The 27,619-nt window shown below is 44.9% G+C and overlaps 1 protein-coding gene across 1 annotated transcript in view; it reads left to right on the top strand.

The window, feature by feature from the left end:
* The first annotated feature begins 21,432 nt into the window (after positions 1 to 21,432).
* LOC146859261 (ICOS ligand-like) overlaps positions 21,433 to 27,619 on the top strand; it is a 406,586-nt gene continuing 400,399 nt past the window's right edge. Inside the window, exon 1 of the mRNA XM_085649952.1 lies at positions 21,433 to 22,336. Coding sequence (XP_085506078.1) covers positions 22,317 to 22,336 — 20 coding nt within the window. The 5' untranslated portion in view covers positions 21,433 to 22,316. The remainder of the gene's footprint in view (positions 22,337 to 27,619) is intronic.

Here is a 27,619-nt window from a genome sequence, read left to right as displayed (position 1 = left end):
TGCAAAAAAATAAAGCTCAATGGCCATCTATCCATCTTTAAAAAAAAATGGGGAATGATCGAAATTAGCACAAATCCTCCACCAAAGTGACCTGCTACTGTGGATCCTTGTTCTTGTGCCTAAGAGGCGGCACTCCTCTGAGAAAAGGGCACTAAGGCAGAATGAAGATAGGGAAGGTTAGAACCTGCAGAAATTCACTAGGGAGAATTTTACAGTTTTTGAGGTAGTATAAGCATTTCTGTCATGCACTCACTTTCCACCAAGTATTGTGTTATTTTCCACATTTACATTTTTCTTTACGAGACCTAGTATTTTAATAAGCACTTCATTATCTATCATTTACATCTTATTGCTAAACGATATCCTAATTCTCACCAGAGGAGCACACTGAAATGTGCAACAAGCTGCAGCCCACCTTAGCGTGCCAAACCCTATGCAGTCAGGCTATGCTGCAATTCAAATATGATGTGCAAGATTGCTCATTTATTTGTGTTGCATATGCTTCTTACAGTTTCAGGCGCTAAAGCATATTTTAAAATTCTCTCAGTAGGGGTGTCTGATGTTGGCCAACAAGAGGCCCAGGGATGCCAAATTTCTAGGATTTCCACTATGTGAATCATTCTGTTTTAGGATTCACTGTCAATGTATCTCATGTGAATAGCCTGAAACTCCAGCGTGGCTCCGCCTTCTGTGGACCAATGGTGGACAGTCCCGGTGAGGGCTTCACACCTTCTCTTTATCATGTTTTTATAACTTCCAAGAGTTAGGCTTTTCTATCATGAAAACCTTGGAAAAGTGACTGCAGATTTTTTTTAGAACCCGTCCTAGACAGTCCAAATTGAAACTGCTGAAGGGGAAGCTTCTTAATGTTTGTGAAGCATGTCCTACATTGGATGAGACCTCCGCTGACTGCACACTCGAGATTATGACCGCTCGCTGCACAGAGAGGGGCACTTGGGAACACTGAAATAACAATCTTGGCATTATCCATCATCCTTAATCTAGCTGAAATCAGGATTAGGAAAAATACATGAGACATCACAAAAATCTAAATGCTCTAATCAGGAGAGCTGGCAGTCTCCCTCACTATAAAGGTTAAAAAACAGTAGATTAAACTTTTAACCAGATGTACTGTACCCACCGGTGCCCGAGGGTATTGCCATTAGGTCTTTACTGCACAAAGTATTCCTCTAATCCCCCCTAACACACCCCACTGCCCGAAAGAGACATACATCCGATCAACCAGTACCAAAACCCCCCAGGCCTAACTGCACCTCAGCACCAAACACCTTCCAGAGCGCCATTGCGAATCAAACAACACTCCTGAGTCGGGCAAGAAAACAACTCTTAGCCTGTGCGCCTCACACAGGACTGGGCGTTTTGGACAGTCAGCAGCTGGGCGGTGGCCGCCTTGTCAGGGTGGGGCGTCTGTGCTCCAGGGGTGTGGGGAGGAGCCAAGATCCAAGCGATGAGTTCTGTGCGGCAAGCAGGAACGAAGAGACCAGTCCGCCACATCACAGCTCTTTTCAAGGGGCATGTACATCGCCCTGTGACCCTGTAAGCACTTAAGTGCTTCCGGGGCAGTGTCTAGGCGGCTAACCCTCGGCCAATGTCAACCCCTGGCCCAGGATGACTGATGTGGCCTCAAGCTTATCCCCCGGCTCCCCACCATAGTGGGGAGAGACTTGGTAAATTCGAACAACCTCTCTTGACATGTCCCCCTTACACATGCTTCCACCCATTCGCCTTCCAAAGATTTTATTTTTTCCTAAACCAACATTGTGACGATGGACATATTGACTTTGATATCACTCCATTATCTCTCTGAGCGTCTTTATGTCAAACCTTTTTTCCGTGGTTCTCGATATCCACACAGGTAGAGAGGCGGTGTATGGCACACTTCCCTTTAACATGAAAAATTGAGTCTCCCCAGTTCTAGAATGAGGTGAAGTGTGATAGCTCCAAGACATATTCCTCACTTCTTTTTCCTAATTTAAACCTTTGCCTAGAGCCAACTGAATGTTTTCCTCCAACACTCTATTGAAGCGCTCAACTAGGCCGTTCTCACAAGGTTTGTAATTTGTGGTCGTAAAGTGTTTTATTCCTTCTTTCTTAAGAACTGTGGTTGACTCTTCTCCCACAAATTGTGGACCACTGTCCAAAACAATTACTCCTGGATACCTTTCACGCCTGAATATCTCTTCACAAAATGAGATCACATTAGCTGTTTTCACTTCTCTCATGTACGTAACCTCAGGTCATTTGCAAAAATAGTCCACAAATACCAGGGCAAATCAACTTTCATAGCCCAGATGCTCGAACGGACCGCAGATATCCACAGCAACTCTTTCCCAAGCTCTTCTGGGAAATGCCACTGGTACAGTAGGTGTTTCACAAATCTTGTGCATTTTGTCGCTACATGTACAAGGCACACAATTCCTCACAAATCTCTCAACATGATTGTTCAGGCCCAGCCATCAAAAATAATTACGCGCTTTCCTTTTCATGGATGATATGCCACTGTGTCCTTCATTCAACAAGGATAAGGGGATAGGATGTGGGCTAACACCTAGGGCGGTTGACCTCAAATCTGGGGAACAGGGTTTGAGTCTCGGCAACGATACTTGACCTCCTGTGATTCAAGGCAAATCACTTAATCTCCCTGTGCCTAACAAAGAAATTCAGGTGTCCGTCTGTAAGCAACTGGTGCTCATGTAAAGCGTTCTGATACCTGATACCTTCGGGTCGAGTTTGCGCTATATAAAACTGCCCCCCCCCAAAAGAAAAGTCTCTGGCGCAACCCCTCTGGCACAACTAGACTGTCACTCCTCCTAACAATGCCTTTCTCCACTAATAATTCATTCCACACAGGGTCATACTCACTTAACTCAGCTTTTTTTTCTTGACTCAAATTCTTAGTACCTTGTAGTTCAACAATAAATGACTTTATAGTCTGATCCTTCAACAATGCCTCCTCCCACTCCTCCACCCAAATAGCTCTCTTATACCCTGGCTGCGATCTAAAGGATAGGACTGCTCTCTACCGCCTATGGATGCACCCAGTAGTGTGGGGTCTCCACTTCGTATAACTGTGCTGTAATTGTGGGGTCTTTGCCTCATAGGACTGCATTCTACCTCATTTGACTGTTCTCTGTAGCATGGGAGTCTGCACCTCCTAACTGCACTCTGCCTTGTCTCACTGTAGCGTGGGGTCTGCGCTTGCAGCAACCACTCTGAGGAGCTGGGTCGTTGAACAGCATTTTACCTCCTATGGCTTGCTTTTAAAGCATGGGTTTCTGCACATCCTTCAACTGCTTTCTATCTCGCGTAGCTGCTTCTATAGCAGGGGGCCAGTACCTCCAATGGTAGTTCTCTCTCGCCATATTGGGGGAAGCAGCAGTGTTGCATGTCTACCAGGACGTCAATATGCAAAAGCTGCATTCTGTCAGTCGTTGCAGCCCGTTCCATCTGTTCTCCTAAAGTAATAAGAACATTCCCCGTTTCTGCCAGTCATGATGCAAAGTGACTTTTATCTTGGAATTGTAATCTTCATTCACTGGCTGAGGGGCTCCAGTAAAAGTTGAAAATGCAAGCTTTATTTGTGCAAGGGTCACTTTTACTGTTCCTCGTGCTTGTGGCATTTGAATGTCAGCGGAATCCTTAGACTGCCAATTTTTATATTGTTTTTAAATGTTTCATGGCTATTAAACGTTTGTAAAAAAATAGACAACATATGCAGGTTTGCTAGTGCCAACTCTTCTGCCCCGTCGGCACAGCACTCAGGATAATGTGCTGCATGGCTAAACACATATGGTCAAAAAGGCGAGACCTATTGGCTATGCCAATGCTTGTTCTTTATAGTTAGAGTACATGTGCTTTCCAGCTCTATCCCATTTGTGTTTCTCCCCCCTCTCACATATACCCCCATGTTTTGTATTAAATCAATCTCTCTCTATCTTGCATGGATGCTTACTTTCTCTCCTGTGTTCTTGCCCCCCCAGCTCCCACCCCCACTCCCTCAGATTTCCGCCTACCCCAGCTCTTTGACGCTCAATACTAAGGGGCCCATTCATCAAGCTATTTTGGGATCGCAAACAGAGCGAGTCGCAAAAATCGTCCGTTTGCGATCGCAAAATGGCATTTTCTAATGTAGGAAAGGCTTTGGCATTCACAATTTAGGTAATCGCAATTTTTTGAGATTCTCTACATTTTGAATGCAAATAGGGAATCTCAATTTACGAATCCCTATTGCACATGTAAGAAGCCTTTCCTAAATGCGAACTGTGCATTTAGGAAACGCTAAAATAGCATCAACTTCAAGTTGATGGTAACCTTGTGCATACTTTGAAAAATGCACAAAACTGCATTTTTCAAAGTGCCATGTGCCGCACACATGGCCCTAGGGCATGTGTGTGCCTTACATGTGCACTATTTTTTTCAGGGGCCCTCAGGGAGGCCGTAGGCTCCCGGGCACTCTTGCCCTTGCATCACCTAATTTGCGATTACCAATTAGGTAATCGCAATTAAGGTAATGCAAGACCATTCTCGCCTATGGGCCTCAACGAATGGAGTCGCAATTACAAATTGTGATTCCCTAATGGCGTTTGCGATTCTTAAGAAATCGTAATTGGACAATCGCTATTTCATGTTTTGTAGCATTGCATTTTGCGATTACTAAAGAGCAATGAATAAAAATCGCTAATTACTAACCGCAAAATGATACTTTCATGCATGTGGCCCTTAGTCCATTAGCTTTGTTGCACCAGCGCTTATTTCATTGAATATGTGCAGTATTTACAGTAGTGACAGAGGGGCAGGTCCCTCGTGAATACCACACCACTGTTCCCTGCTGCAGAATCAAGAAAATACATTTTTGAGCAGGGTTCTCAGTGGCGCTTCAGGGGCTGTTCATTGAAGTGTGCATGCAGCTGCTGAACAGAGAGAGGCGGCGAAAAGAAGCGTTTATCCAATGTCCTGCTCTGAAAATTCCACAGTCACAAAAGCTTCTCACTTGCAGTCCCTCGGCTGAAAACAGCCTCATTCCGAATCATGGCGGCTTTCTGCCAGTGTTTGGTAAATCATCAAGATGGCCGCCACTGCAAGCCACCCATCCTCCCTATGTCAGCTTAGAGCACGCGCCCTTCTTCCCACGAGACAATGGCCCCGCGTCTGCTACTTCTCACTTGTCCATTATGATAACAGCTAGGCTGCATTTTGCTCTTCCAAAGATTATGGCAGAGAGATGACGCTGGGAATGCAAAAAACATTTAAAGAAGGCTTTGTCAACACTAGTTGCATCTCTTAGTATTTCCTTCCTTTTAGTTGAACAGGTAAGAAAAATAGAAAATCGACACACAACCTGCATCCCCAGCGCCTTCACTTATCAAACAATGACAAATGGCCAGTGGTTGAAGTGCATAAAAAAAATATGGAAACAGGATGAAGAGAAAAAAATATTCTGCACCGTTTTTGTTGGCCTTCCACCTTCATGTAAATACATAGACAAGATAATGCACATACCTCAAATGCAAAATAAATGCAAGTTAAATTACTCTTTAGCATACGATTCTTATTTAACAGTATGGTTCAATTGGTTAATGCAACTACTGTAGATGCCTGTCTGTGTAACAAGTCACAAACAGGGGCTGCTCCTCCATGTGGGTGGAGGAGCGTCGCCCCACTGCTTTCTCGCAGTGGGAGAAGCAGAAGGGCTTGGTTGGGGGCGGGCGGTTGGGCGGTCCTGCTCGAGGGCCAGGGAGGAGTGGCTTGCCCACTCTGAGGGCTCTAACTGTTTGGTAGGGCCCACGACCGATCAAACCAGTCATACGCACTCTCCCTTTTCTCCATTACATGGAGAAAATGGCCTCCCCATAGACGCCTGTGTGGTCGGCGTCCCAGCAAATCACAACGCTGCCATTGCACCGTTGTGATTGGCTTTGGGGAGGGGAGGGAGACTGCCTGCGGCTGCTTCCTGTTGCAGAGGATGACGCAGACCGACGATGCAGGACCGGGCCGGCGAAGGTAAGTTAACTTTTAATTAAAAAAAATTCAATTAAACCGCTCTCCCTGCATGACCCTCTCCCTGCACGACTCTTTGCCTGTGTGACCCTCTGCCCCCCACTCGCGAGTCATACCTGCCGTGACTGGTCACAAAACAGTACTGTAGGGAATGGTGACGTGTATGTATAGTGCTAAGAGGTCCGAGCCTATGACTGAAAGATCTGTGAGCATGCAAGACATTATTTTATTGTAAAATTGTATTACCCTCGGTATAACATATAGACTACTGCAAAATGTGCTAAGACCAACCATTGCCAGTCATTGGTTGGATTTATTGTCACTCTCATTTGCATGCTCCTTATTTGATGGCTATCCTAGTCCGCCAACAGCGCAAGAATGACTCTGCTAGTGAGTGGTGCTGGTCTAGGATTTAGAAGCTAGTGCACTTTTATTTGCTGTTACTTCTTCTAAATGTTTTTAAGGTCAAAATGAGAACACTGCCTCATTGCCCTATCTATAATCAGAAGCAGATTAGTGAGTGGTGCGTTTAGTTTTTTTGCATCTTCTGTGAATGAGAACCTTACCTTAATTGTGCAATCAAGGCTGAGCCCAAATAAACAGACTCACTTCCTGTTCTGCTAATGGACGCCCTGCCTATTCGCCAGTTCTCAGATTAGGTGCGTTGTCAGCAGACTTTTTGTAGATTTGTCTTGAGCACAGCCCCGCCCTCCTGGGTCTCGCTGTGGGCTGTACAGGGCTCTCCCATAAATACGGGCCTGTTCTATTTATGGTGTGTTCATTGAGCAATGGTGGGTTTGAATAATTTCGTAAAGTGCTCTAATTATGTCGTAACTTATGTGACTTGGTATTCTCCTACGTTAGGGGATGTGTCAACTTGTACGAGTTAGGGTGTACTAAATCACTTACACAACATCTAGGATGGTAATCTGATAGAGACGACTAGCCTCAGATTTCCAAATTTTTAATTATCCCCAGGTGCCAGACTGGATCCAGAAACTTCTGTACAGCAGTACCTTTGCGCATCAGTAGAGGGCATTGAGTGACTCTGTGACAATGTCGTCTACCGGATGTGATGTCAACATAGTCCATATAAGGCCTTCCCTGACGTGCTGACGTCAGTTTCTTCCTTTCTGCGCTTCCACGCGCATCTGGAGTGTGGTACCTCTGCTAATTTTTGGCCTATCTCGACATTTGTTGACGACACAGTGGTATTTCTGGAAGTTTTGGGGGTCTGGTGGACTACGATGTCAACACTGCACCCTCATTCTATTTGCATGTCATGTTTAGGCATACACCGTGACTCCGAAGGGTGCGACTCATGTTTTCGGCTTCAGTCATCGGCATTGAAGAAGTGTCGCATTACTCTGTTAGCGGCACGATGGTCGAAGACCCCTCATCGGTCACGGTTCTCTTCTCCCTCCGAGGACCGCTCGAGAGCCAGCTCCAGAAGTTCTTCATCTTCGCTGTCGATGGGTAAGTCATACCATAGGCGGTCGGAGCCATGCCCCCTCCCGACTTTACCGCATATGCGTGGTGTCTCTGCAATGCCTCCTATTCCTCGGGTTACGGACTGGGAGCAAGTATATGCCCCAATCCTTCTAAGAATCCCAGACACAGAGACGACTCTGGATTAGATGAGCGATTACTATCTCTCCCTTCATGCTAATTTTGGTTCTCTATCTCCCTCTGGTGTGCGTCTCAGCCCCAAGGAGGATGGACAAGCTTTGACTGACTCCGAGCCTGTGGGGCCTCCCACAGTGTCAGTAAGGCGCACTGGATTCGTCATTGAATCCATCTCAATTCCGGTGCACAGCCCTTCGGAGTTCCCACCTGTGACGCCAGTGTTGGATCCACCAGCGCAAACATCGGTGCCAATGGTGTTGATCGTCGCTACTATGCCTCTCAGCCCGATGCTGAGGTGTCAATTCTTCGACGCATAGGAGCGACGTTGGCAGAACAGTTCTTTTTGGACTAACTTCCTCTGCCTAAACTTTATTTCTCTATAATGTTCCAATGGGAAGTTATATTTATAAGATGTTATAAATAAACTCTCATTCTGTCCTATGGGGCAAGATAGCCTTTAATAGTGAAAAACAAAATTGCCAGTATTTCACTATCAGGACATGTCACACACACCAGTACATGTCCTAACTTTCACATACACTGAACCCTGCCCAGGGGGGGTACCATGGGCCTACCACAGGGGTGCCTTACATGTAAGAAAAGGGAAGGTTAGGGCCTGGCAAGTGAGTGCACTTGCCAAGTCGACATGGCAGTTAACAAACTGCACAACGACACTGCAGTGGCAGGTCTGAGATACCTTTTCAGGCCTCCTCATGTGGGTGGCACAATCAGTGCTGCATGTCCACTAGTAGCATTTGATTTACAGGCCCTGGCACACTCAGTGCACTTTACTAGTGGTTTACCAATAAATCAAATCTGCCAATCATGGATAACCAATCATGTTCACAATATACACAGAGAGCATATGCACTTTATCATTGATCAGCAGTGGTAAAGTGCCCAGAGTCCTAAAACCAACAACACCAGGTCCGGACAAAATAGGAGGAAGAAGCAAAAAGTTTGGGGATAACCCTGCAAAAAGGGCCAAGTCCAACATGGGGTCTATGGCTATTTTTCATCTTCCATTTCTTCTCGAGCATGGGTTCCTTGACACCCACTCTAGGTCGGTTCATACGGAGGTTGGTGATTCCTTCTGATTTCTTTCCATGGAGTTTCCTTCACTTCTCACGAGTTCCAACCCCTTGGGGAGGTTTGTTCTCCCTTGAAGTATTAAATATACCAAATACGATCTTAGGTGATGTCTGGATCCTCACTTATGATGTTTCCTGGCTTGTTGTCTGGGCACAGGTCGTCCCGTGCAAATTGGCACTTTCTTTTTGCTTCCAGCCTCTATGCTTGTTAGGCTGTAGACACTGCCTCTCCATCTGTTACTTCAGTTATTTACCCTGATTTCTTGGTATGGACCTTCACTTGTACATGTTGGTATTTCCATACTATTTCCTCCATCTGGTCCGCTGCTACAGCCAGGCCCCTTCTCCTGTTATTCTTTCTTTTAAGAAGGGGATTAGTTATCTGAATAGGTCTTACCCTGTGTTGGCCTTGTTCAACTTGCCCTTTTTACAGTCCTCCCTAGTAGTCATTAGTTCTCTATGTTAACTGGGTTGTTTCTCCCCTGCTGTTTTCTTTTCAACTGTCTCTCGCCCACCTGATCATATCCATTCAGTCGGTAGTGTTATTTTCTGTCTGCTTATTTTGTTTTCTGGACTGTGTGATTTCCACCCCCTCTGTTTCTTTTATACGGGACATTGTGGCTGGTTGACAGCTCACTCTTGTACCATTTTCATCGGTCATGGATGTTTATACGTGCCCTTCTTTACAGTTTTAATTCTGAATATATAGATAGATAGATAGATAGATAGATAGATAGATAGATAGATAGATAGATAGATAGATAGATAGATAGATAGATAGATAGATAGATAGATAGATAGATAGATAGATAGATAGATAGATAGATAGATAGATAGATAGATAGATAGATAGATAGATAGATAGATAGATAGATAGATAGATAGACATTATTTCTTCCTTTAATAGATATCTCTAAGTCCTGTTCTCCTGCCTCTCTTAAGGAGGAGCCTGTTTTTGCTCACGTTTTTGCGCTCTTCCTTGTGTCCTGGAGAGACTTTAGCATGTTAGTTGCTTTGCACTCGCTAGGACCCCCCCCTCCGAAGATTCTACGTTGAATAGTCAAAGAGAGCTCCTCTCTCTCTCTCGAAGTGTATCCTCTGACCACACAATGTCTGTGGCCTTAATTGCTGTTATTGCTTGCAATGCTTTCTTAAACTATTGGTTGGTGATCTCCACATTACTTGCTTATAGGGGCTTTAGCTCAGTAGTTTAGCTATTGTCCTTGGCCCTCTGTCCCGTTCTCTTGGCCCGGTTGACTTTAGGGGACTGATGTAGTATTATGTTATATGGCGTGTTCTTTCCAGCTTGCTTTATTCTTCTGCTGTGGTTTCATTTTCCCATGTTTATTGCACAGTTGCCGATTTCTATTCCATACGGGGTTCTACACAATGTTTCTGGTGGGCTGTCTTCTTCCTCACCTCCCTTTCAGGCAGCCGGTCCCTTTCCCTTCTTTTCTTTTTACAGACCGGATAGCCTAGTCCGGGATCTTTATGTGATCGGCTCGCAGACCTTTCTCCGGGGATGGTATTGCTTGAGTATCTCATTCAGAGGTAAGGAATCTGCAGCTAGACGTCTCTATCAGATCAATAAGGTACTTATCGCCTTATCTGACAAGATCTAGCCACAGATTCCTTACCGACCCACACATCCTCCCCACTCTGCGAACTAATTCTCCTTTTCGTTCCAGATCCTTTCTATGCACTCTCCTGCCTTTCATTGGTAAAAAAATTATATAAACGGTTTTCAAAAAGAAGATTCTTTTTGGGCACACTCTGTTTCTATAACAGTTCCTATACATGGCTCTGCGTTTTACCGCCAGAAGTAGTTGCAGAAGAAGCTGATGTCAGGGGAGGGCTTATATGGACTCTGGATGACGTTGTCGTCATGGAGTCGCTCGATGCCCTCTACCGACACGCAGAGGTATTGCTGTAGAAAAGTTTCCCGATCCAGTCTGGTGCCTGGGGATAATTCAAAGGTAAGGAATCTGCGGCTAGATCTTGTCTCTACCAGATAAGGCATTACCAATGGTTAGTAACCTATTTGTCATGATCAGAACCCAGAAGGATATCTTTTCAGTGCTTAATTTGTCAAAACAATAAGCACCAGGGCTCTCGTCAGGAGATCTTTTGCCTTTTTGGTGGCAGAAGCTTACCTAGACATTTTTTCTGCCAGTATACCAGTATTTCCAGGCAGACTACTTTAAAAGTTAAATTCATGCTTAAAGGATCACTCAGTGAGTTAAACACTTGCCATTACCATCTGCTATGACCTGCAAGTCACTGGTTAAAATGCAAGCAAGGCCAACCTAGCCTTTCCTTCTTCTGAAGGGGATACGTTAAGTACCACTAATCTGGGTAATAGTAGCACTTGTTATTCACAGTGCACATAGACCACAAAATAATAAACATGAAGCAATACAGATAAAACATGTTATCCCTATGGAGAGTGAGGCTAAACTTGATAAAATGGGTACAGTAAAAAATACTCCGCTCTTGTGTCAGATTGGGTCTGGACTCCCAGTGGGATAGATAGAATTGAACACTAGGGTTAGGGTTCCCATTTGATTCCAGAGCTAGAGCTTCGATTGGGCCACTGGCATTTGAGTATTGGAGTAAGGATTCCGCATTATACGAGTTAGGGCCCGATTGGGCAAGGTCACCTAACCTCTGCGGCTGCAATTCCTATTCAAACAATTACTTAAGGGCGTCCAGCCCAGCCTTCCTGGTAAAAGATTACAAGTTAAGGATGGTGTGCTTGGAAAGAGCCTTGGGCCAGAATCTATGTATCTCCACTTCTAGTCCACAAGGTTAGCAGTCACGCACCATTATTGGGGACGCATGTTACTGGCTGAAGGGCACTCACTCCCTTGGGAACAAACTCTTGCCATGTGGAACAGTGGCTACCACGGTAAGCAGAGACATGCCTTCCTACCAATGATCTCCACCGCTGTACTCACCTCTCTAGATCCAAGGATCTTAAGCTCACAAGCCCAGCCTGCAGTACTAGCTCAGACCACAGCCAGAGCACCAACCAAGCCACCTCCCCCTTCTACGCCTCTGTCCAATATTTAGAGACCCAAAACCCAAAAGCTAAACTGCCCGCTCTTCAGCGCAAGATCCATTAATAAGAACCACCCGTACATATTTAATCTACTCTCAAAAGCAGTGCTGAGCATGACTTTTCTCACAGAAACGTGGCTTACCAAAGATTTTACAGCTACATCATGTGAAGCCATTCCTTCAGAATACTTCATCATCAATAAAAATGATACTGGCAAGATTTGAGGTAGCCCAGCAGTGAGCCATAGGAAATGTTTAAAGATATCCCACATCAAAGAATCCACCATGAGTAACTGTGAATCCTTGCTGTGAGATGTCATAAACTCTAACTTTCGTTTGTTCCTTTCTCCTGATCTATAGCCTGCCTCCCAGCAACAAAATGTTTAAGGATGCTCCACTGGATTCACTGACCATGACTTTATTACCACTCCAAGCTATATATTCTAGAAAACCTCAACTCTTGGATTGATAAGAAGGATTTAACAAGAACGGCAGCCATCACATCCAACTTTGAGGCCTTCAACATTCAACAAATTATATCATATTTCCCCCATGGGACATGCTTCGGTGACAGACAACTCACCAGTCATTTAAAGTGATCACTACGTCATTACCTCCAGAGTCAACACGGATATACGAATACGGATCTATAGTAAGCACCTCAAAGACAGCAGCATCCATCAACAGCAATTCCACATGCAGACAATGGAAAATACTGGACCTCCCAGGACTTAACTCGCACATTGAAAGAACTCCCAAAAAATGTGACCTGGGTGTCCACTTTCTACAACTGGATTTCTACTGCATTGGACAGCCAGAAATGACTAAAAACAACAACCATGGTTAACCTCCAGAAGAAGGCCACATGGTTTAATAACAACTTCAGAAAGATGAAAACGCTCTGCATCTTATAATGCAAGTAGAGCAAATCAGGGCATGACAATGACAAACTAAAACTGTATTTCTATAACACAGCTGATAAACCAAGCATCAGAATCACAAAAAAGACATCAGTACTCCACTCTCACAATTGATGCTGAACGCCCACTGCAGGACCTTTATGAGTTCCTAGCAGTATTATGCAATTCAGGATGATTGAATGCAGGGACACCATGATTGCAACCCTCTTGCAAAAAAATCTCCATGAACTGAAATCAAAAATGAAAAATATATAAAACTACAGTATGGACAAAAAAAGAATGTTCCTCCTACTTGTGACATTGCCACCACTAACATAGACACCATCAATACTCCCATCTGAAAAATAATTCTACAGCATTAGTAACTCAAGGCCCAGCCCCCAACCCCACATACACAAACACAGACACACACAAAATTCTTCAATGATTTCCTGAACACAACCTGTGCAGGAGAGGTAAATAAAAGCAAACTGAACAAGCTTTAAAAGCTAAGCTCTTTCCTACTAAGTTGAAAATCTCTTATATCAGACCACCTTACCAAAAGGATAACCACTACCCATCCAATCAAGCGAGCTACCTGCCAATACATAATGGTCCGTTCCTAGATAGACAATTGGATACAGCAGCTGTACTCAATGCCCCAATTTTCCCTAAGAAAATAACTTGCTGTTGAATTGAGGATCAGAATTCAGACCAGGTAGAGGCAGAAAGTCAGCTCTTGTATGTATATGGGATGGTGTAAATCCCACAGTGAAGAACGAAGAGGGCCCCCAACTGCTCCAGTACCTATCAGCATCATCTGACACCGTCCACCAAAAGACACTGCTACAGAGACTGAATCATCTCAGAATAAGCAAAACATTTTATAAAACGGATTGCCTAGCCCCTCAAAGACAGACAGAGACAGGTAATCCGACTACCTTTCATATCCACACCTCAAAGCAAACATTGTCTTGCACCTCGGGGGTCCATCACTCTTGTCTACTATTCAGCACCTACCTAACCCCCTTACCTGACACAATCTTGTGGTTTAAACCAAAATGTTACAACTAGGCCGATGATAGACAGTTCTAAAAATGGATGGGCCAGAAGACTTCTACAAGTCCAGACATGAGTGCCTCCAGGCTGTAAGTGCATGGATGGTTACCTACCTAAAGCTCAACACAAAGGCAGAGATCATAACCTGTGGACAATGGCACAAACATCAGCCTACAGACATAAGGGCCATGGAACGTGATGCCGCTTTAGCTACATCAAGAGAAGTGAGAAACCTTGGGTAAATTTGGACCTTCAGTGAAAAGAAGAACTATCCTGTCTGCAAAATACTTTGATTGACGGAAAAACTCATCCTCTAGTTAACTCTGACGAGTCACCCATTTGTACATGAGCCCAGTCACTCCGCTCACTACCTGACTCTCTACTTTCAGAGTTTGTCTACTGTTTGACACCAAGACTCTCTGGTCCTCCCATGTTTTTAGCACCCTGAAGAAGGTGAGACCTCTCTTATAGGTCAAATATCGAAACGCTCGTCTGCACAAACTGTGGCGACTACCTTAAACTGAAAGGCTATACAATACGCTTGCCGTAGCCACAAACATATAAGTTACTTAGAATGGTATTCTCTCAGGATATCGACAGATTCCTGCTGTGACAAGACAGCTAAATTGTGAATAATATTTGCCTGCTATAGATATCAGTTAAAGATACTGAGGCCGTTCCAACTTTGCACTAGCAGATTTCTTGTCCTGGGTATGCCCTGAAATTTACATGGGGATGGTCTTTCCTGAGTCACCTAATGTATGTGTTGTTTTTAGAATGTTTTAACTGTATGTGGTATGAGTGTGTTATGTCTAGAAGTGTGAGATCAGATACATTGATGTTTTTAGTGTCTTGGTGTTGTTTTCATTAATTGATTTATTTTTCATGTTGTATTAATTAATGTATAGAAACAACTAGAGAGTAAGGAAAAAGTTAACTTGTCCTTTTCCCTGCGTAGCATATGAATAAACAAAATGGACAAGTCCTTTTTTGAGGTTTTCAGGTCAACGGTCCTGGCCAGGACCTTCAAAAGAAAAGAGCGCAAACAACTGAAAGTAGTTTTAGGAAACCCCTCACCCACCTACCTAGTAGGTGGCATGCTTCATCATCGGGGCCCAGCTAGATCACCTAGTGCAATCCAGCTGTACTTCAACGCCTGAGTTACAGCGGAGCAGGTTGTTTGTGTAAGAAAAGTGAAGTGCTATGTGAAGTGCAGTTATGGGTTAAAAATTTCCTCTAGGAATAACCCTTGTAAAAGTTTTCATAAAAGGGTCCTAGGACATAAGTAACACAAGTTCGTGCCAATTTATCTTACATGTGTTCTTGCCTAGCAAAAGTCACTCGCAATCACTAGATACATAATTTTAAGTTTTCACGCAATGTGCCAGAATGCGATATTAGTTAAGACAATATCAAGCCCACTGTTTAAAATGCTACAATCACATTGATCCATTTACCCCTGGACCCTAAAGAAACTTAGTACCACCGGGGCACATTGTAGCCATGCATGGTTATTTTGTAGATAGCCATCATGCATGCCCTCACCCAGTCACATGCATGATGCCATTATCTACATATACAGGAGCGCGCATGAATTATAAAAATGCATGTCAAACAACTAATCGCCTTGTACCTGCATTTACTAATTTTTTCCTTTACAGGTACTCCAAACAGAGGATTTGTAAGTAACAAAAATCCACTACACTCACAGCGCACTTTAGGGTGTGTGCTGATACCATCACTAATGTGACCATTTTTCTCTCTTTTTGGTCACACACTTCATTTTGGTCTTGACAAAAGCCACTTGAACTAACGTAAAGGCTGAAACTAGTAGACCTAAATCTTTGAAGGGATACAGAGGTACATATAAAACCTCATGCAGATCCCGACGATGTTTTTACCTATGTCCTAGGACCCTTTTATTAAAACTTTTACAAGGGTTATTCCTAGAGGCATTTTTAATGCTTAACTGCACTTCACATAGCACCACTTTTCTTACACAAACAACCTGCTCCGCTGTAATTCAGGCATTGACGCACAGCTGGATTGCACTAGGTGATCCAGCTGGGCCCCGATGATGAAGCATGCCACCTACTAGGTAGGTGGGTGAGGGGTTTCCTAAAACTACTTTCAGTTGTTTGCGCTTCTTTCTTTTGAAGGTTCTGGTCAGGACCGTTGACCTGAAAACCTCAAAAAAGGACTTGTCCATTTTGTTTATTCGTATTAATTAATGTGACATGACTATATAATACTTCGTTTTGACTGTTTTGACACGAACAAAAACAAGAACACATTTTCTGGTTATTTTTTATTTTTTGCGTTCTATTTGACTGAGATTATTTGACTGAATTACTGTATTTACATCAGTTCCACATACAGTGATGGGAGTCTCGTTAGGCTCATGGGTGACTTGTCAGAGCACAACTAGAGGGCGAGTTTTTCCGTCAATCAAAGTATTTTGCAGATAGGATAGTTCTTGTTTCAGTGTACTATATTGCCCTGATTCTCTGCCTGTGTATTTTCCTTCCAGGGGCCCTCTCTTTTTTGTATTTAAATATGGACATTGCCTAGTACTAAACGTGTCCTGTTATATCATATGTGAACTGAAGCAAATCCAAAATGTTGTGGTAAGACTCAGGTGTCTTAGCCCTAGAGAGCACATGGTGCCAGTCCTGGAAACACTCCTCTGACTTCCTGTAGCCAGAGAATCAATGTTCAATAACAACAATCCACAGAGCCTCGCAATGAAAAGACAAAAAAATATAAATTTCAACAGAACAAACAAAATAGAAGACTGCACTCCAGGCCAGGACCATAGATGGTCACACAACATTACTATTGGAAATCCATAGGGCTCTACACTTTCTTAGTACAAGCCCAGGGCTCTGGAACTCATTGGCAGCCAAGATTCAACGCACCTAGGAGCATTTAAAGATCAGAAGAAAGGAGAAATCATGGTTGTGCCCATGATAATTACTTCATCTGCTTGCTGACCCTGGAACAGAAACCGGAAAAATGAAACACGCCTACCCTTGTAAGTGAGCTCCATAGCTGCGGAACAATCCCGGCTATCACCCCACGTCAAGAAGACAGTCAACTGATCCAGTCAGGAAGTGTCCACCCAACGAAGTCTCAGAATGGAATATGCCTCCTTATCCCACATTCTTTTTTTCCGCAGGGAATCACAACGCGGTCGTTACAACGACCGCGTTGTGATTCCGCATACCATTACTCCGCAAGTCGGAACAACGACTTGCGGAGGGGGGGGGGGCACTGGATGTTGGAATAGTAGAATTTACTATTCCAACTCCAGTCTGTGTGGACAGTAGGGAAGGTGTTGGATTTTAAATCCAACACCTTCCCCCCCTCTGCAAGTCGTTGTTCCGACTTGCGGAGTAAAGGTATGCGGAATCACAACGCGGTCATTGTAACGACCGCGTTGTGATTCTCTGCGGAAAAAAAGTTTTGTTGTAAACGTCGTTTACCCTCAGAATGACCTCGACATAGTAATAGAATATGATAACTATGCCATTACTACCATAAGATATGCCTCGCAACTCAATAACAGAAGATCCATCCATTGCCAGGCAACGCCTGAAGACTCACATCCTGATGGAGAACTGTAAGCATAGCTCCCCGCTACACATCAGAAGCATAGCAGGGCGTACACAAGGCTTTGCTATCCCCGCTGCGGCTGCTACCCCAGTACCACAACCTCCTGATATCCGACAGTAGCCACTCAGCACTGCTGTAATTTCTGGCAGAAACTTTCTTCTTGAATCATAATACAGGGTAAAAAAAACTGCAGCAACTGCCCCAGCTGTGTCTTCCAAGAGCAAAAATAAACCTTCATTGTTATTTGGTTACTTGCAAAGAAAAGCTGAATCCTGTAAAAAGGCCCCACCCAGGTCTGTAGCTTTCAGATAGAGTTCTCTCTGAGACCCCATGGCCACAGGCACTGACTGTTTCAGCTCTGCAAAACGGTGCAGTTCTTTCTCACAGGTATTTGTGTGCGTCCTTTCATAAAGGTTATTTTTATTTATTTGATCACTTATATCGCGCATGAATCATCCCCCAGGGGATCTCTCGGCGATTGCAGAAGAGATCAGCGATCAGAGAGAAGGAAAGGAACAATTAGAAGAGCCATGTTTTAAGCATTTTTTTAAATAATGCCAAGTTTGAACATTGGCGGATTGATTCAGGGAGGCTATTCCATAACTTGGGGGCCAGGTGGGAAAAAGCACAACCCCCTATCCTTGCTTTCCTAATTTTATGTTCACACAGTGTTTTGCGATTACTAGATCTGAGCTGCCTTGTGGGCTGATACCATTTGAGTTTATCCATAAGATAGGCCGGTCCAAGTCCATGTAAGGACCTAAAGACCAAGCACAGCATTTTAAACGTGGCCCGTTTTCTAACTGGCAGCCAATGTAGTTGGTGCAAAAGCAGCAGAGAAGGGGTTCGCGCAGGCTTATCAAGAGCAAGGCGAGCAGCTGTATTTTGCACCACTTGCAATCTGGAAAAGAGATCCTCCCTGATTCCGACCAGTAGAGAGTTTCCATAATCCAGGCGTCTCATTAACAATGCCTGGATGATGGTTTTTCTAGCACTCAGCGGGATCCAAGCGAAGATCTTCCTCAACATCCGCATGGTACCAAAACAAGAGGAAGCCAGAGTTTTAACTTGAGTCTCCATTGAGAGCTGGTTATCTAAGATGATCCCTAAGTTCCTCGCACAACTTCTAGGGATAGGGGCTGTAACCAGGTGTGGTGGCCACCAGTCAGGGGTCCAGAGGTCCGCAGCTTTGCCGAACAGGAGAATCTCGGTCTTAAAAGAATTCAGTTGTAAGAAATTACTCCTCATCCAGTCGGCGATGTTAATCATACAAGCTGCGAACTTAACTTTCTTAGCGACGGGATCATTTCCATTTTATCTTATACATCCCTAACTACTTAGGTCATCTTACCTCAGTGGGCACCTTATCTCTGGCAGGGCATTGGGAGGGCTTGTCTAGTTAGTACCAAGCCCTAATGCAAAAACAAGTGTTGGACCTGACCCTGTCTGCAAGGTCAAAAAAGATTTGTACCTTCATTTGCTGAACCCATTTGTGTTGGCTTTTAGGACTTTGTGAAATTTTTCCCTGCTAACCAGTGGTAATGTGCTTGTTCTCTCCCCCTTGAACAGGGTAAAATTGGCCTACACCCGATTGGTACATTTAATTTACTAACAAGACCCTAGTATATGGTACTACAAGTACCCAGAGCCCGTAAATTAAATGCGTCTAGCTATGACACCCACTAAAGTAGCCCTGTAAAACATGGTGCAAATCTCCTGCGACAACCAACTCTTTGCTTCACCTCCGAGTACGAGCACCAACAGTGACTGTCAGCATCGATCTCCAACACAAACCTCCAGAAATTACTGACTTTTTGCTCTGAACAGCCATTGTCCACAACGCCGACCTGCTCCTCACACCGACAATGTTCTACTCAAGTTGACCGCCAGCGCAAAACTCCGCTGCAGCTCCCTGCGTCGATTTGGACTTCGATAAAGTAGTCATCAACGTGGCGAACCTGCTCGCTGTATCCGACCCACCTTCCATTGCAGTCGGCCTGTATTTGTGACTGTGACCCGGTCTAGCTCTTTCAAATACCCAAAATTGGCGCTTTGTGCTTTTTGGTACTATTGTCACTAGAAACGTTTAAATTAAACTTATAATGTAAAGGGAATCATTTGCCAAGGATTAATTTACTTTCCACAGGATTCAGCTATTTAGTCATCTGCTTTAGTAAGGAAGAAGATGTATCGACCTGCAGGAGAAGTGCCATGCTAAGTACACCTTCTGCCTCAGACTCCAGCTTAGTGAGTGCAGCAGATGGCCCTCCACCCAGCACCGTGTGAGCCTTTGTGTGCCAATGCTTGTGCTTTCATGCAATATGTGGTACAGGAAAGTTGCCAGAAATACACCTCACTTTGTACCATACTCAAAATGGAACTGAGTGAGCGAGTGAGGCTGGCACTCATTCAGGAGAGTTGCTCCCTCTAGTGAATTCAGAAACAATGTGATCAAATTGTGCATTTTACACCTCAATGTTTTGAAAAATGTGCCTAAAATGTAGACACCTCCCAGATAAATCAGTATGGGCAGTCATGAAAAAATCACATTCATCAAGGGCTTCTTCCTCTGTGGCTGCCAATCACAAGGGTGTTGAAAGGGGTCACTACTTCTAAAGAAAATGAAATAAAATCGGCCAGATTATTCATTTCACAGAGAAATGTTCAAACTCATTGGGTAGAAAAGCTGAAGGTTTTATAGGCAACTATGCAATGATACACAAGAAAAGCTTTTGCCTTTTTACCCACAAATGCATCCATCTATCCATCCATGTTCCTTCCTTCCTCCATCCTTCCCTTAATTCATCCTTGCCACCATATGTCTTCCTCTCCATTCACCTACCTTTCTCTTCACACGTCCTACTCTGGCCTTCACTTCATTCCTCCTCCTATACTTCCCTCCATCTATACTTCCTCCCATCCGTGCATCCATACTTCTCCCATCCGTCCATCCACTCTTCTCTGCATCTGCCCATCCTTCTTCTCATCCATCCGTCTGTCCATCTTTCACTCCAGCTCCCCCTGTCTCTGTTTCTTTTCTGGTGATTTGTCTGTTACTTTTCTTCCCCTTGCGCCACGTTTCCATTTTTGATATTTAGGAGTGTTTGGAAACCGCTGGTCTTCAGTTATAGGCAAAGGAGAAATAACCAGCAATTTAACAACAAATGATGCTTTAAGCTAGTGGCATCCACCCCCACTTATGCTGCTAAAATGGGGGGCTCCTGACGCTTCTGATGGGCAATGCTGAAGATAAAACAAAAACAGCTCATAAAGCCTGCTCTTCAGCCATGCACCCGAAAATAGCAAAAATGTGCCTGTTGCTGCTGTGCGTTTACAGACGAGCTGGGAGGGTGAGGGAGTAACACAATATGGGGGAGGGGTCCTGGCATTGGAGGGGGTTATGTAGCACACAGGGGATAGAGAGAAAACACATGCACTCTAGTGGACTAATGGAGTTCAGAATGAAAAAAAACCTAAATGTGAGCAGTGGAAGTATACAACCAGCCAATCAAAGGATCCGAAAGAAGCTACGCTCCAGTGAAGGGTCAAACACAAGGAATAAGAAGCAAGCAAAATAGAGTGACAGCAGGGTCAACCAATAGCAAGCAATGGCCGGGCTGTAAACCCACTGTAAGAGCACATGGCCTTTTGCAACCAGACAGCGTGTGCTGTGTGGCAGGCGAGCCCTATAATAGGGCTACAGAACAAGGAAAAAAGAAAGAAATTGTAAAAAGATGCTAGTCAAAAGAAGAGAATGAAGGCGAGGAAGAAGGAGGGAAGGAATAAAGGAAAGAAAAAATAAGCGATAGAAAGAAATAGAGAAGAACGAAGAAAGAAATAGAAGGGGGTGAAGAGAAAAAAACACAAGCAAAAGAAATAGGAGTAGGAAACAACGAAAAAGTATGAAATAAACAGAAAGAAGGAAGAACAGAAGGAAGGGAAAATGGAACAAGAAAGGAGATGTGTAGAGGGAGGGAAAGGTGAAGAGGGAGAAAGCGAGAGGGGAAAAGGCAGAAAGATTGAAGTGTGATTAATAGAGAGTCGTGCAAGTTCCTGAGACACCCGCCCCTTTCTGGAAGGCCCTGGCAGAGGAATGAGGAAGAATGCGGCGGCGCGCGGCGCTCTGGAGACATGCAGGGTAACAGGAGGCGACTGTGAGGAGAGACAGGCACCGAGGAGAGACAGGCACAGAAGACCCCTGCCCTGAGAGAGGAGACATAGAAGGGGCAAGAGAGACAGCAAGGAGGAGGAGACACAGGGGCTGAGAACAGACAGAAAGAAGTGACAGATACAGTGGGGGAGAGACGGGGCGGAGCGAGAAGCACACACGAGAAAGAGGCACAGAGGAGAAAAATAAAGAGGGGAGAGCCGCAGAAGAGAGTAGTAGAGAGGCAGCCGACGCGGAGAGCAACAGAGAAGAGACGACAAAGAAAAGGAATAGATAAGATGAAAGCCAGGGAGTAGGGACAAATAAAAGAAAAGACGGAGGGCAAGAAGGCACGCTGTCACACAGGGGGTGGAGAGAGACAGACAAGAGACAAGCACCGAGGCACCAGCGTGGAGAGAGACATACCTCGTGACAGAGAGGTCCCCGCGAGAAGAACCACTGGCAGAAGACACCTCGAGGAGAAACGGCCAAAGAGGCAGGGGCACCGAGACACACAAAGGCTGAATAGTCACTCGAGACATGCACTCGGAGAACGGGGGCAGCAAAGCGTTGAGCAGTAACTAGAGTAAGAGAGAACACAGTGCGCTAGCCTCAGGAGACGCCGTAGGAGACATCAGCAGACAGGCAGCCTCAGGAGACGGAGTAGGAGAGACATCAGCAGACAGGCAGCCTCTGGAGAGCAGCATGTGTGGCACGACTAAGAGAGAGACTGCAGCGTCAGCAGCGCTCTCTCATCATCCGACAAACCCCCGAATCTAGGAACCTGCGTGGCCCTGCAGGATGGCGGTCCCCAAGACAAGGTAGGTGGTACCCCATTGCTCAGATAAAGACATGCTCTACTCGAGGTCCGGTTCAGAGTGAAGTTTGCTTTGTTGTGGTCACTGGCGGCCCTCAACGTGTTGAACATGTGCAGCGCTGGGTTTGGGACTGCACAGCGCCTAGTGCGCGCTCTTCAAAGTCTTTTTGAAGAGGCGCACGGCTGTGTGCCTGGCGATCCCAGTTACCTGGACTGTGGGTGAGGGGGGATAGCGCCGCTGCGGCCCATGTTGTACCTTTCTTGTGATGTGAATGAAGCTCTGTATTAAATTTACCACTCACTATACAAAAGACAAAACGATTTGCGTTGCTAATGCATTTTTTCATCCAAGATATCAATGAAAGAGTGAACCTTCACGAAATATGTGAGTTGTGTGTGCTTTGGATTTTCAGTAGGCCTGGGCATGAAATTCTGCTCGGCTTGCGGACTTTGCAGAGTTTTTCACCAATTCACGCTCTGCGTGGCGCGTGGAGCTCCGAAAATAACAGCGGAGTATTTTCCTGGCTCACCCTTGCCAACGTTTACTTGGCGAGCGCAAGTGAGGAAAATCTTACTCCAGACCACCTCCCGGCGAGATATTTCAATGCGGGCGGTCGCGGGCGGACGCGGGCGGTCGCTACCGCTCGCATTGAAAAACCTTCCGTTTGCGTTGAGGACGCTGACGCTCGAGTAAAACATCTACTTGAGTGGCAGAAAGAAGCCGTACCCTCTGGCGCTGCGTGTGTTGCAGTTTACGCTGATTTTCCAGCGTGGGGCAAACACCAGGTGCTAAAAATCAGCATGAACAACGAAACCGCATGCCCTCCGTCGCTTGCAATACTCCGCTTAGCACTGCAGAGTTTTTAGATCACTTCACGGAGTCCCCGGAATTCTGCACTCCGCGAACTCCACCCAGGCCTAGGTTCATCAAGGGAAGCTAGCAGATCTTTCAAATGGACCCCATACCTTTGTCAAAATGTAAAAGCCATCTGACAAAGGCAGGACTGGTGGGTGGTTTTATACGCAGGGCCACTGAAACTATGCAGCAGCGGAGCACCAATGCACAAGAGACATTATGAGGCTAAGCACAGCAAACTATGTGTATGATGTAGCAGTCTTTTATTGACATTTCAGCAACTGTTAAAAGTGTCTGGGGGCAAAGCTGTGCACATTAGTACCATCTGAGCACCTGAATATACAGCACTCTCCAATTGAAAGGTGACGGGTTAAACTTTACCAAAGAGTGGCCACCGCTGAGCTTTACATGCAGCACCCGGTGTTTAATACCTTTTGATTCGTTTGAGCAGGACACAAAATCTCTTTTGGGTGAACTCTTCAAATTATGCAGTGGATGGAGCATTGTGTGGCAAGTAAGAACAATCATATAATTCCAGTGGCCTTGATGACGTCACAGGGCCATTTGTCAAACTTCTACAATGAAAAATAGAACTTACGTTCTTGACTTCTTGGCTTTTTTCTTGTGGGCAAGGGTGAAACAGGCCAGTGGCTGAGAGGGGCACAGAGAGCCTTTCACATGCAGATGCCAGTATGCCACTAGCATGGGCTGGCATCAATACTCCTGAGATGGGCACAGTGGGGGGGATGGTGTCCAGAACGTCATGAGCGTGAGGGCCACCAGGGATTGGGTACATATATAGCGCGTAGAAGCAGTCTACAGCTTCCCCCCCTTGTAACGCCCACCACCCCCAGCTCCCGCCAAACCCCTCAGTGGTGCCAAAAATACTCGACTTTAAGACTCGCGAGATGTAACACCTCGAAGCCACGTGGGAAGAATGTCTGCCCCTGGGAGGACTCGATTACAGGCTCTGATTAGAGTTAAACATTTACAGGCACTTGATAATAGTTGCTATTCGGTGTCAAAACTATTAGGGCGGGTGATGGGTCTTGTTTTAGTGTGTTCAGACGTCAATTACTTTGCAGTACTGTTGCTTGCTTTTATTCCGCTTAATTGTTTCACTTGGAAGCGCCTTGAAACTGTTATTTGGGGACAAGAGAAAAAGCACCCGTCTTGAGTGGGGTGGGGGTGTTAAAGTGTGTAGATTATTTAGACACCTCAGACAGAACCAAGTGGGTGGTGGCTGGGGTGGGGTAGAGGTGGAGGTGGGGATCAAAGTGCAAAATCCTTGATGGCGGTGGCTCCGGAGGGAAGCTTGGGGAGGGGTGGCCATGACAGGGAGTGAAGGGCAGGGGTCACAGTGTGAAAGCTGTCGAGGTTTCAGATATGCTCTAGAGAGGTGGGTGGGAAGAGTAAATGGACGCTTGAAAGAGACCCCAGAGGAAGGGGCAGGTGGACAGGCAAATCATTTCTGGGTGAAGTCTGCAGAGCTCACAGGTCGACTCTGTGGGGGTATTTAGAACTCAAGGAAAATTGATTGAAAGAACTTTCAGTGCTGAGAATATAACACCCTCATTCGTCATCTTCGAAAAAAGCATTCCCTTGCCCCCCCCCACCCCCCAACTCTAAGAAAAGCTTAGATCAAGCATTAGTCACAAGTCGTCTTGACTATGGTAATTCTTTACTCCTAGGTGCAAATTAAACTTTACTGTCCAAATTGCAGGTGGTGCAGAATCGTGCAGCCAGACTTGCGTGCAACCTTCAGCCTGGCTCCCCTTCTGCTCCTGCATTACACTCTGCATTGGCTTCCTTTTAGGAAAAGGCTAATTTTTAAGATATGTTGCCTTCCTCATAAATCCTTGAATGGTCATGCCCCAATATACTTACATCATAGAGTTAGATTGCATCTCCCCACCAGACTACTGCGATCCATTGGCAAAGTTTTACTTCAAATCCCACTGACTCGTATCTCCTGATTTGGCGGGAGGTCATTCTCCTTTCTGGCTCACCTCTACTGGAATAAACTGTAGTAATCACGCAGCAGACAGTTTACATGAAGCAGGTAGATTTAATGTCTGTCTGTCACCACAGCTTCCAGGAACCAACTGGTCAGCCTGGACATTCAAAGTATAACATTCCATCACCATGGCACTGACATCACAGTGACCATGGAGAAGCACATGCAAGTAGTACAATTGTCAATATACATATGAGAGATTACTACAACATCTCCCTTCTCTCAAGAAATCATAAAACAAAAAGAAACATAAAAAACATGCAGAAATTATAACTTAACATGACTAAAACACATAAATAATATCTCCCAAAAGTACAATATAAATAAAAAACAGCAAACATAAGGGCATAACCCACAAAACCCCATAGTTCAAAACACACAATTGAGTGAAGCACTTGTCCTATTGCTTTTCCCCCCAAACTAACACTACAGATCCAGACGATTGGGTGGAACACTTGTCCTATTGCTTCTTCGTGGAGGGACATATTTCATAAACGACGACTCCTCCCCCACTTGTGGTTGAGCTTGGCTCAAATCATCTGACCCTAAACCCAACCGTGTTACCACTTTCATTGGAACCTTGTAGACTCTAGAAAGATTCCACCAATTTTTCCCATTCACTCTAATGGCAAAACGTGAGACTGCATCTACTTTAACTGGTGAACCAAACTTGGATAGACCCTTGGGAGTATGCAAAGGGGATTTAATCCTAACCCAATCCCCTATCTTAATCCTAGGATTAAAGCAAACTTCAGCATCTCTGCCAGATTCAGCAACAGAACCACGTACACTTCCCTTGTTACCATTAAAGCAAACTTCAGCATCTCTTCCAGATTCAGCAACAGAACCACGTACACTTCCCTTGTTACCATTAAAGCAAACTTCAGCATCTCTTCCAGATTCAGCAACAGAACCACGTACACTTCCCTTGTTACCACCACTTCCACAATTCTTGGACAACACTTCCCATTTTTTCATCCAAGCTGGACACATATAAAAGGAAGCCTCCCTCCCTCGCAATAAAGCAAAGGGACTAGATCCAGTTGAAGGGTTGGGAGTCGTTCGATGAGCCCACAACATGCTCTGGACTGCCTCCATGATGTCCACCTTACCCGATACAGCCCATTGAATACATTCCACCAACACTCTGTTATTGCGTTCAATTAACCCTTTGGCTTGAGGATGATATAGAGCCACACGTCGATGGGTAATACCTGACTGAGACAAAAAATCTGACATCTCTTTCGATGTAAATTGTACCCCATTGTCCGAAATTATTTCCTTAGGAAATCCTTCTCTACCAAAAAGAGCCTGAAGAAACTTAATAACCTCTCTGGAATTAGGATCCGTCATAAAATGCACGTCCCACCACTTGCTGAAATAATCTGCTACCACCAGAGCAAACTTATATTTATTGGGCAAAATGGTGAAAGGACCAACAAAATCTATGGCCAATTTTAGCCAAGGACCCTCAGGCCTGTCAATATGCTGTACCGGCGGTGATGCCACTTTTATCACTTTGTCACTTGTACAACACGTCAAACACGTTTCTACAACATCATTAATCTGTTGATCCATGGAAGGCCACCAATAAACCGCCCTAATCCTTCTTTTTGTGTAGGTCTGACCCAAATGTCCTTCATGGCCATACTCAACTATACGATTCCTAATAGACACTGGGGGCACAAACTTGTCTCCCCGCATGATCATACCACCTTCTTCTACTCAAAGTTCATCAGCAACTTTTGCAAAAGGATGAAGATCAGAGTCTAGGGGTTTTTCCTTAGGCCACCCCGACACTATGAGTTCTTTTACTCTCTTGAGAAGATTGTCAGACTCCATCCCCCGAAACCAATCACTTTCAGAAAAAGTACCAATACAACAAGCATCAACAGCTGCGATGATGCACTCATCCATTATGTCTACATCACATTCATCATTTTTTAGAGGTAAGGGTGATCTCGACAAATAGTCAGCCCTTGTGTTCTTGCCGCCTGAAATATGTGCAACAAGAAAGTTATACTGCAACAATTTCGCACTCAACCTAGCAATCCTAGGCGTGTGGTCTTTTACTACTTTTCCTTCTAATATAGGAATTAGCGGTTTATGATCCGTCAGTAGTCTAAACGTTTTCCCCCAAATGAAACACTTGAAACGCTCGACCGCCCAGCAACACGCCAACAATTCACGCTCAATGACTGAATAATTCTTTTCACTTGGTCTTAAAGCTCTGGACGCAAACCCCACAGTATACTCCTTCCCTTCTTTGATCTGAGATATCATGCCACCCAAGCCATCAAGACTAGCATCCACCGATACTGTGCACTGCAACAACGGATCAAAAGGGGTAAGAATTTGACAAGTAGCCAATTCTTTTTTTACTTGTTCGAACTCAATCTGACACTCAGCACTCC

The sequence above is a fragment of the Triturus cristatus genome, chromosome 3_2 (genome assembly GCF_964204655.1).
Source record: "Triturus cristatus chromosome 3_2, aTriCri1.1, whole genome shotgun sequence".
Lineage (NCBI taxonomy): Eukaryota > Metazoa > Chordata > Amphibia > Caudata > Salamandridae > Triturus > Triturus cristatus.
The sequence above is the reverse complement of the archived record's forward strand: the minus strand, read 5'-3'. Positions and strand labels throughout refer to the sequence as shown.